This window comes from Myotis nattereri, assembly GCF_964212035.1.
Source record: "Myotis nattereri genome assembly, chromosome: 16".
Lineage (NCBI taxonomy): Eukaryota > Metazoa > Chordata > Mammalia > Chiroptera > Vespertilionidae > Myotis > Myotis nattereri.
Window position 1 is genome coordinate 25,184,461 of NC_138091.1, and position 11,500 is coordinate 25,195,960.

An 11,500-nucleotide genomic window follows, 5' to 3' on the forward strand; every position below is an offset into this window, starting at 1 on the left:
GGATGGGGGAGTGGCGAGGGCAGGAGGAGGGATTACAAAGAGGCTGCAGGAAATTTGTGTGAGTGATGGAGATGTTCACTCTTTTGCTTTTGATGATGGTTTCTTAGGTGTATACATATGTCGAAACTTATCAAAGTGTACGCTTTAAATATGTCGATTGTATGTTAATTACATATCAATAAAGCTCTAAAGGTTTAATAAAAAGAAGAGGTGGGCTCTGGAACCTGTCTGGGTTCAAATCCCAGCTCTATTCTTATCAGACCTCTCTGTGCTGATTTTTTCTTTCTTTTCTTCTTTCTGGTGCTTGATTTTTTAAAAATGTGTGCATTAATCACACAAAAAGCGAATAGGACAGAATAAGAGCTCATTATTATTTTATTTATTTATTAATCCTCACCTGAGGATATGTTTATTGATGAGAGAGAGAGAGAAAGAAGAAACAGAGAAACATTGATCGGTTGCTTCCTGTATGTGCCTTGACTGGGGATCGAACCCAGTTATGTGCCCTGATTGGGAATTGAACCTGCCACCTTTTGGTGTATGGGGCAACACTTTAACCAAGTGAGCCACCCTGCCAGAGCAAGAGCTCATTATTATTCCTATTTCTAACATACAGGAAAGTGAAATCACGTGTATCATGACAACTTTTTATGTAGCTGCTTCTTTACGCAGAGTCCTCTGGAATCGTGTTTCTCAAACTTTAACTGCATGTGAATCTCCTGGACATCTTGTTACAACGCGGGTTCTGTCTAGTAGGTCTGGGGCGGGGCCTGAGAATCTGCATTTCTAACAAGCTCTCAGGTGATGTCGATGCTTCCGGCTACCCTTTGAGTAGCGAGGCTCGAACCTCTCATCCTGCCCTCTGTTGCTTGAGGTTAGATGATTCCTCAGCAATTGTGACGCATGATTTTCCTGCTTGTCTCTCCTCCTCCGCCTGTCAGTGACTCCTCCTTGCCCGCCACCTGGAGTTGGTGTTCAGAAAGAAGATGAGGCTGAACATCTCATTTGTGTTCCTTGTCGCCTGCTCTGGGCTGAGAGCCTGCGAGACTGAACGCACAGCCAGAGCTCAGCGTCGGGGTTCCGAGGGTGTGGTATGACCGCGACCTGGCCTCTGTGCTGTGCTGTTATCAAGCCTCCTCCACAGAGCGCTGGAGCCCGGGGGCCGGGACTGGGCATTGGCTTGATGCCTTAGGCGTGATGCTCTGTGTTTTCCAGGGACAGACAGCCTTGCAGATGGCCCCGCTCCCGGGGGCAGAGCTGGTCCAGACGCCTCTGCAGCTCTACCGATACCTGCTGCGCTGTTGCCGACAGCTGCCCACCAAGGGCATCCAGGAGCATTACAGACACGCTGTCAGGCAGGTGGGAGCAGGGGATGCTGGGCCTGGGGGTGGGGAGATTCCTCTGATGGAGGGCCTATCAAAGGGTCAGGGGTCAGGGGCAGGAACGGGGGCAGGGATGGTCTTTCAGGCGGTGGGGGTGGCAGCTTAGTAAGAGCCACTGGGTATCAGTGCTGGGCAGCCCAGCTCTTCTCTCTGGTTTTTGTTGAGGAAGCAGAGGATGGATGTGCCATCCAGCCCCCCAGCTCTGCGCCAAGCCTTAAAATAGGCAGCCAAATGGATAATTAAAATAGGCACATCCTCATTGTGACAGAGGTCTCTGTCGACAAAGCACACCTGACTTTAACCGTGAGCAAACATCAGGTAAGCCCAGACTGAGGGACCGTCCACCACATAACTGGCCTGTTCTTGTCAAACACATCGATGTCGGGAGACACAGAGGAAGGCACCAGGGCTGCTCTGGTTTAAAGGGGAATAAACAGGTGTGACTGCGAAATGTAACGCATGATTCCAGATGGGATCTTGGACCAGAGAAACAATTCTCATAAAGGACATTGCTGGGGGAAATTCATGAAGTTGGCATTTGGGCTGTGAATTCTATAGATACACTAGTACTGTATCCATGTTAAATGTTCTGAATTTGAGTACTGTTGTTATTAAGAGAATGCCCTTGTTGTTAGGAAATACACACCCAAGTGTTTGGGGGTGAAGGGCTTGTCTGCAACTTTTAAGTGCTCCCAAGAGTTTAATGCAAACACATGAAGAGAGAATAGTGAAGCCAAAGTGGCAAAATGTTAACACCTGGTGATTCTGAAGGCCATTCTCTTGTATTATTCTTGCAGTTTTTCTACAGGTTAGAAATGATTTCCAAATAAAAAGTTAAAAACTAAAATTAATACAAATATAATGTGGAAACTAGAAACGATAGAGGAAGCAACAGAGGGCTGTGGAAACATGGAGAAGGGAGCAGTTAGTTGTCTGAGGGAGTCGGCGAGGACTGCCCAGAGGTGAGCACTTGAGATGCTCCTAAAGACAAGGAGGGTGTGTGGGGTCCAGAGCAACAGGCCAGAGGAGGCACCAGTGGCCAAGTGTCCTGAGTGAACCTGAGTCTCACGCTGCTCCTCGAGGGGGAACATCTGGCCAGACGCAAACAGCAGCCTGGGCTCTGCACTGGGCGTGGCTGGATTTGCCACACCACCCTCCCATGGCCCCTTCCTCCTCTGCTTGGCTCTCCAGCACGGGCCGGAGAAGCCCTAGTCTTCCTGGTTGTGAAGCCATGCAGACATCTCCCCCTAGTGAGCAGCTTCCTGGGAGGAGCAAACGAAACAGTGATGGAAATTTCCCTTAGGCCCTCCATCACCCTTCCCCACACCTGATAACCTTTGGGTCCAGCTTGATTTGGGTGGTAACTTAGGGACCAGTCTTCCATTTCATAACTGCCCTGCTGGCAAGAGTATGTGCTGTGCAGTTGAATGGACCAGAATTCAAATGCTGACACCATTGCTTAGCACAGCGGTTCTCAACCTGTGGGTTGTGACCCCTTTGGCGGTCAAAGGACCCTTTCACAGGGTCGCCTAAGACCATCCTGCATATCAGATATTTACATTATGATTCATAACAGTAGCAACATTACAGTTATGAAGTAGCAATGAAAGAATTTTATGGTTGGCTCACAACACGAGGAACTGTATTTAAAGTGCCAGGAGGTTGAGAACCACTGGCTTAGCAGCAGTTCTCCTCATCTCTATGTGGAATCATAACTCTTATGGAGGGTAAGAGAGATGCTGAGTATAAAGTGCCCACAGTGTGCCTGGCCTGTGGTGCTCTGAAGCTGCTGGTCCTGTGAATTTTGCCACCATCTTTTTTTTATGCTTAAACTTTCAGAGTTTCCGGGTTCATTCAGATGAAGACAATCCTGAGAGAATCCAGCAGATTATTAAAAGAGCCATTGAAGATGCTGACTGGATCCTGAACAAAGTAAGTGCTTGGCTCCTACCTATACCTGTGAGCTGTAATCTCTATGACCAGCAGGGGTCGCTTCTGCTCCACATTGAGAACAGTCTCGCTGCTCCCCACCTCTAGGAGCCAAAAGGTGATGGCAGATGCCCTTCTGATTGTATTTGTGTGTTTGTTGTGTTTGAGGGGACAGGGGGACACCCTCAATCCCTAAAGACAAAATTCTTTTTTTCTTAATTCTCACCCGAGGATATTTTCCCCCTCGATTTTTAGAGAGGGGGAGATGGGGGGCTGGGGGCTGGGGAGAGGGTGGAGAGAGAGAGAGAAAGAGAAAGGAGAGGGAGAGAGAAACATCCATGGGAGAGTGAGATGGCGCAGCAGGGAGAAGGAAGAGAGCAGTCTTACTGGAAACAATATGACAAAGCTGACAACAGTGTTGTGAAGAAAGAGCTGTCTTGGGGGTGGGTAGTGAGCTCTGTCTCTGCAGGTATTCCCACTGAGGCAGGTTAGTGAGGAAACCTTCAAGTGTCTGTTTTGGTGGCGAAAGAGAGTCAGTATCATAGACTGGCCTGCTGGTCCTTACACTTTGGTTAGAAAACCTAGAGAGTGAAAACATGCCCTATTCCTCTGTCCTTCTAAGTCAGAAACTCCAGTTATTGGGCCCAGGATTCATTTTTTTAAACTCAGTGATTGGATTAGATGGCTTTTGAGGTTCCGCCTCTACCTGAGGTTTTTCCTCCCTCCAAACAAGGCTCATCTTAAAGGGAATGTTGGACATGCCACTGTGTTTAATTCTAGTTCCCCAGTGTCTTTCTTATCCTTCCTTCCAACCCCATCAGCCACCTTTTCCACTAAAGGAGAAAGCGGGGATCCAGGCACCAGCTAGATTCAGCAGCCTGGGCTCCACCACTTTCAAGAAGCCCCTGCGGGGGGCATCCGAGGCCTAGATGACCACCGTTCTCAGCCTTCCCTGGTCCTCCCTCTCGCATTGGCTGTCCTCACCCGCTTCTAATGACCTCTCTGTCTTGCAGTATAAAAAGCAAAACTGAGACTCAAAGAGTGAAGCCGCCCTGAAGACCTGAAGGTGAGAGGCCTCCCTGGAAGGAACCAGCAGCAGCTCTGGACTCTCATTGTCCTGCTGGTGGGGAGCAGGACACGGGTGTGGGAGCAGCTGGCGTTTACTCCAGTGGCTCTTCTCGGGCTGCTTGTGTCCCCGGTGACCTTTATGTTTGCTTTTCCAGGCGGTTATGATGTGAGATTTGGGGAGAATGTGTTTTTTCACTTTTCTCTGAAAGTGATTCATTTATTCTGGACGTCATTCTTTGAGACCCGAGTGGGCGTCCCCTCAGATGGCGGCCTGTAAGGAGGACAGGGCATGGGTGTCAGAACCAGACAGATCTGGATTTGAATCCCAGCTCAGCGGCTTTTCAAGGGCGTTGACTTTGAGCTTGGTTTCCTCTCTTGTGAGAATTAAATAAGATGAAGTCAAAGAGCCTAACGCAGGACATGGTACCTGGTGGTGCCAGTAGATGACCCTCTGAGGAAGCCGCCCTCCCCGCTCCCTCCTCTGCTCCCACAGGGCTCTGCGTATCTCTCTCTAGCCCACGGCACCTTGGTTCGTTTGCTTGTGGACTTGTCCTGTCCCTACTCATCGCCACTGTCCCCTTCCCCCAGGCCCCCGAGCCTTCACAGTTGCACTGCGCCCAGCAGTCTGCCAAGCACCCGTGCTTCCCACCCAGAGAAGCAGATGCCTGGTCTTTGCCTTCATGGGTCTCTGCCGTCACGGAGTCCCGGGGTCCTGAGTGGTGAAATGCAGCCTGCATGAAACAAGGAGGAATGCCGAGCACCTCCAGTAGTGCCCACGTGTTTAGGCTTCTGTGAACCTGCCATCTGTCTTGACTGTCCCTTCCCTCCTTTGCCACCATCTCAGAAGGAGGGGAGGAGGGAAGCCAGCAAGCAGTCCTGTGGATTTTCACGAGCCTGAAATTGGTGGAGAAAGACAGACCCAGCTCGCATCGCAGTTCTGCTCGGATTATGGTTGGGTAACTTACCTCGCCTCTTTCAGCCTCACTTTCCCCATCTGTCCAGTGGGGTAATGGCCGTACCTACCTCGAGAGCTGTGGTGAGGAATAATGAGATCTAATGCATGCCAAGCGTCACCCAGAGCCTGGCATGGGGAGCTGGCTGCATGGGGAGCTGGCTGCATGGGGAGCTGGCTGCTCGGCCAGCCCGTGGCTACCAGCTACAACTGTTAGGGAGCCCTGCTTTGCAAGTGGGAGATGGTAGCTCGGAGAGGTTGAGCCTCTTTTCAGGGTCACGAAGCCGCTAAGCCAGGCCTGTCTGAATCTACCAAACAGCACAGATTTGGGAGGGAAAGGAGAGCATCAGGGAAAGAGGGAAGGAAGGAGAACGGGAGGGAGGGAGGGAGGGAGGAGGGATAAGGAAGGAGGAGAGCAGCAGGGAAGGATCAGTGGGAACTGGCCAGAGCAGGTGGAAACCAGAGGCCACACCGGGACTTGAGTACCCCCGAGGACTCAGCCAGAGGGACGAGCTAGCATGTGTTTATGTGCTGGCAATTACATGGCTTAAAGTGGCTCAGCTACATCTATGTGCATTCGACTGATCAGCAGACAGTGAAGTAAATACATCACATTGTGAAAGCTTGGTGTCTTCTTGCCACTTGCTGTTCCCTACTGTGTGCTAACTTTCATACTAAGTGTTGTAGACAAAAAAGGGGCCACATGCTAACCTGACAAGCTCAGGGAAGGCCTGAATGGCGGTCTTACACACTCAAAGACCTAAAATAACCACAAAGGATGGTCTGAAATGAAAACTTTAACTGCCCTTGTAGTTTGGCGCAGTGGATAGAGCATCTGCCTGTGGATAACAGGGTCCCAGGTTCGATTCCAGTCAAGGACACGTACCTTGGTTGCAGGCTCCTCCCCAGCCTGGGCCCTGCTCGGGTGTGTGCAGGAGGCAACCATTCAATGTGTTAACCATTCAATGTGTTACTCTCACATTGATGTTTCTCTTTCTCTCTTCCACTCTCCCTAAAAAACTAATGGAAAAATATCTTCCGGTGAGGATTAACAACAACAACAAAAGAAAAAAAAACAAAAAAGAAAGAAAGAAAAAAAACCTTTTAACTAAAAGCAGTTATAGTGGATAGTCACATCCTAGGCTGGTGTCTTCCCTGACAAAGGTCAATCTTTACCTTAACGAAGCCTGTTTGTTGTCATTTGCATCTATGATAACATATCATTGGAATGTCAGGGTAATTTGTAATTTCCCTTTTTCTGGACCCTTCAGGGCACAACCAATGGGTCAGGGTGCCAGGACAGGAGACCACAAATCCCTTCATTGTTATTGTTATCTTGTTAATTGTTGACTGTTAACTATCCTGTACCCGCCTATGTAAAAGAAGTGTCTATCATTTTACTTATTATCCAATCCCAGAGGTTTGCCCGCTTTGCTTCCTCCCACCTCCCTAATCTATCACCATGGATTTCATGTAACCCACTTAAGTATTTCCCTTTGATTATAATGAATAAAACAAGGTGAAAACCACCATTCTCCAGAGCATTATCCCAATATGTTGTGATTCTGCTTCCTGGCAATTGTCAACAGTTTGGCTCAAATAAATTCACAAAAATTCTTTATGGGTTTGAAAGTTTTTTTTATGTTAACATTACTTGGCGTAGTCGGCAGAATTCCAGACTCTCACCCAGGACCATCCTGCAGACCTGGACCCGGTGCTAGGATCCAGCAGGGGGCCCATTGAGCCTGCCAATTCCCCCTCCCCCTCCCCCAATTGGGTGGACTTGGGTGAGTTGTCTTTTGGACCCGGGACCTTCCCTTGCTTTGGTAGACAGTCTGACTTTATTTGAGCTGTATTTTTAAATCCTTGAGGTGGAACTAAGGTTAAGGGTTGACTGAACTCAGGCTAAGGTGAGCCCGGAGGAAAAAAATGGGTGGCTGGTTTTGATTTTGGCTTTTCAATTGGAATTGCTTTCTGAGTCTGAGCAAAAAACAACCTTTGCCATATAAATGAACCGAACTCATTCAGCTCTGAAGATAAAGGGGCACATCCCCTCTCCAGCCCGATTCTCGGGTGTTCTTAGGTGACTAAGAATCTTTGTGGAGGTGTCAGAGGTCATTCCTCAGGACGTGCAGGAGCCCCACAGGGAAGTCCTAACTCAATTGTAATGAACTAACTGGCTCGTCCAGGGGGCCCCCATAAGGCTTGATCCGCCAGGGCCCCAAGCCCTTCCTGTTGTTTTGGACAGCTGGGAGAGAAACTGAGGCACGTAAAAGGGTTGAATTTTGACTCGAGGGGTGAGAGCCTCATGGAGTTCAACCCATAAGCAGCACACTTCGACCCTCTACATGACATCCCTAGAAAATTTACTCAGACTACAGATAGCCAAAAATAAACATTAAAAAAAAGTAACATGGGAAATTGTGCTCCCAAGTCCAGAAACTCCCAAACCCCAGCCCTCAGTTAATACTCCTGATAGGAAGCCTTTACTTGCAAGTGGTTTACAGAAATGGGAAGATTTCATTAGAAAATATGAACTTAAAAATGGCCAAAATGCAGTTGTCTTTGGGTACCTAAATTAATATTTTGCATGCAAAAAAATAGGAAAAATACCAGCTCTAAAATTAAACTGAATGACTATATGGGAAGCATATCTTGATTTGGCAATTAGAAGCTTCTAAGGAGAAGCATAGAAAAAATTATTTAAAAAAGTGGAATACGAAATTTTAGAGATTGTCCTAAACCTATTCTGAAGCTAATAAATGCCTACACCCCATTTTTCCCTCTTCCTTTCTGAGCTTCCTTGTCTGAACTTGCCCTTTCCTCTCTCTTCTTCCTTCCGTCTCCTCTGCTGCCACTGACTTGAAGGAAAATGAGAATAGGAATTCCAATAGCTCCTTTTGGAAAAAAAATGGTCTCAGCTAGAGAGGAGCTGGCAATTGCTCCCGACTTTATCTGGGACCCTGATGGATTCACAAAAACTTAACTGTTAGAACATGTAATCCTGGCTATTCTGACCTATTCCAATTAATACACCTACTGGTTTCTAAGAGCAAGGCAGCAGAATTACTAAGTAAGGTTTGTGAAACTGTAAAGGAATCTTTCGCTGTAAAAACCCAGGTCACCATAAGAAAGATTATAGAAAAACAAACAAACTGAAGTGTTATTTACAAAGAGAAAACAGAAGCAAACATAGGGTACTATGAGAGGGTATTTTCTCCTTCTCCTTACTAATACTTTAGGAGAAATTGAAATTATCATAAAAGGGGGATTTACTAAGGCCCTTGTAAATACTGGGGCTACCTTATCTGCTCTTAACCCTGCCCATCTAAGTTTCCCTCTCCCTCGGGATAAAGTTTCTATACAAATGGTAGGGGTATCTAACCAACCAATGACTTTTTAAAATCAGAACCTGTTCCCTTTCAACTAGGGCATGTTAAGGGGCAACATATTTTCCTGGTCAAATTGGCCCCAATTCACCTGATAGGGAGAGATTTTTAAAATCAGTGTTGCCCACATATTTTTTTTCAGAAGAGTAATATGTATTTAGAACTAAGTGAACCAGATACTGAGCTAAAAGGGGAAAATGATGTTCACAAATTGACGCTACTCAAACCTTGCTCTTATATCACCTAATTGTTATTGATTGAATGTATATAAAATGATTTTTATGTTGTTACTAGAGGCCCAGTGCATGAAAATTCATGCACTGGGGGGCGGGGGAGGGGTGTCCCTACCTGCGCCCTCTCACAGTCCAGGAGCCCTCAGGGGATATCTGACTGATGGCTCAGGCCCGCTCCCAATGGACATCCCTGTGGGAGCGCACTGACCACCAGGGGACAGCTCTGGCCCTGCCTCCCATTGCCCCACTGCCACCAGTTGCCGCCACCCCCCAATCACCGTCCCCTCCCTCTGCTGGCTGGCACCCTCCTTGGCTGGCCAGGTGCCGCCCACTCGCTGACCTGTTCTGCCGTTCAGTTGATTTGAATATTAGGCTTTTGTTATATAGGATTATCCTCCTTATGGTTTCCTAGTGGAAACAATATCCACCTCCTTAGACCTCCCTCCCTTATTAGATATGAAAAACATTAAACTTGGATATCTCCTAATCTTTCCCACCTACTAGAAAATAATATTCTGATTATCAGCTATGATAACGAAGCTAATGTTGTTTTGGCCACACACTGGTCTTCTATCAATGTAAACATTGGTACATTTTTTTTCCTGGCTATATCTATTATAAAGGACCTATATTGAACAAACCCCTCCAAGAACACCTCCCTAAGAACACCTATTTTAGATGAGTATTATCTAAATATAGGAATAGATCAGTGGTCGGCAAACTGCGGTTCGCAAGCCACATGCGGCTCTTTGGCCCTTTGAGTGTGGCTCTTCCACAAAATACCGACTTCTGCGCATGGGCCACGAAGTTTCAATCGCTCTGTACATGCGTGCCCACACGTGATATTTTGTGGAAGAGCCACACTCAAGGGGCCAAAGAGCTGCATGTGGCTCGAGAGTCGCAGTTTGTCGACCACTGGAATAGATGAAACTAACTGCCTAGAAGAAAAATTAAAATTTCTGGATAATAAAATAGTAGAAGTCTTCATTCATCTGGCTAAACATATAAGATAAAAGTGAAAGTGGATGAAGAAGGAAAACATATAATTAACTTAATAAACAATGCTTGTTCTTCTCAGATCCTGCTAGGACAGGAGACCACAAATTCCTTCATTATAACTGTTATCTTATTAATTGTTGACTGTTAACTATCCTGTACCCACCTATGTAAAAGAAGTGTCTATCATTTTACTTTTTATCCAATCCCAGAGTTTTGCCCGCTTTGCTCCCTCCCACCTCCCTAATCCATCACCAGTGGATTTCATGTAACCCACTTACATCTCCTCCTTTGATTGTAATGTATAAAACAAGGTGCAAACTGCCATTCCCTGGAGCATTATCCCAATCCATTGAGATTCTGCTTCCCGGCAATTGTCGACAGTTTGGCTCAAATACAGTGGGGCCTTGACTTATGAGTTTAATTCGTTCCGAGACCAAGCTCGTCAAGGAGCTCGTTAACTCAAATTACTCTATCAACTCAATGCAAAAAATCGGCGGAGAGACAGCAGGTATCTCAAAAAACTCGTTAGTCGGGACACTCGTAAGTCAAGGCCCCACTGTACTCACAAAAATGCTTTACAGCTTGGAATGTTGTTGTTTTTTGTTTGTTTGTTTTACGTTAACATGGTTAACAGCGCATGGTTAATATTTCTGCCCCTCACAGTGTGGCTTGTAGAATGTTATTATAATGCAAATTTTTATTCTCCCATAATTTCTTTGTAATTTTTTCTGGAGGTTTTTATTCTTCCCCTGTCCCTGAATAAAAACTGGCACAGGCCTCAAAAATTTCTGGCTAAGTTTAGGTTAAAAGCCCAATGCTATGGTTGCTTTTAAGTCACTAAACAGTCTCAATTTATTAATTGAAATGTCCAGTCCCAGGTAAAAATAAAACCTGAATTAAGGTTGAGGCTTCTCCAGGCTTCTAGTGGAATCTGCTACAGATGGGAAACCCACTGTCAGAGAAGGAGGCATAGGTGGGATCTTTGCTGGCTTGGGGTGGTGTTGGGGGTGCGGGGCATTCTAGGCAGCAGGCAGTCTCAGCAAAGGTAGGAAGCAGCACCGTTTGCTCAGGATTGCCCATGCTGTTCGGTGTAGTTGAGATAGCATAGACCAAAGAGATCGTGCTGGAATCATCTCTTTATGTAATTGCCCCCCCCCAAACCCCCACACACACCAGAGAGTGAACCCCCTGAGGATAGGGACCATGCACTGAATCCTCCGGGCCAGCTGTGTGCCTGCTTCCCAGGAGGCCAGCTGTAAGCTTCTGCTGAATGAGTAATAATTCCAAGCCGGTTGGCTGGGTAGATAGAGCGTTGGCCCGAGACAGAGCATTGGTCGTGGGTTGGTTCAGGTCAAGGGCACATACCTTGGTTGCAGGCCCTAGTTGGGGCACATTCGGGAGGCAACCAATCGATGTGTCTCTCTCACATCGATGTTTCTCTGTCTCTCCCTCTCCCACTCTCTCTAAAAATCAATGGAAAAATATCTGTGGGTGAGGATTAACAAAACAAAAAAGAAGAAGAAAGAGTGATAATAGCAGGCAAACTGA

At 46.9% G+C, this 11,500-nt stretch overlaps 1 protein-coding gene across 1 annotated transcript; it reads left to right on the forward strand.

Annotated features, from left to right (window-relative positions):
* Nucleotides 1–1,202: 1,202 nt before the first annotated feature.
* On the forward strand, nt 1,203–7,852 carry LYRM9 (LYR motif containing 9). The gene is made up of 3 exons (XM_081108851.1): nt 1,203–1,359; nt 3,222–3,314; nt 4,325–7,852. Exons 1-3 carry the CDS (start codon nt 1,234–1,236, stop codon nt 4,340–4,342), a joined length of 237 nt encoding a protein of 78 aa, XP_080964977.1. The 5' UTR covers nt 1,203–1,233; the 3' UTR covers nt 4,343–7,852.
* The last annotated feature ends 3,648 nt before the right edge of the window (nt 7,853–11,500 follow it).

Coding starts and splice junctions, on each gene's coding strand:
- LYRM9 (XM_081108851.1), top strand. CDS start 1,234: ATGGCCCCGCTCCCGGGGGCAGAGCTGGTCCAGACGCCTCTGCAGCTC. Junction 1,360..3,221: donor ACAGACACGCTGTCAGGCAG/GTGGGAGCAGGG, acceptor TTAAACTTTCAG/AGTTTCCGGGTTCATTCAGA.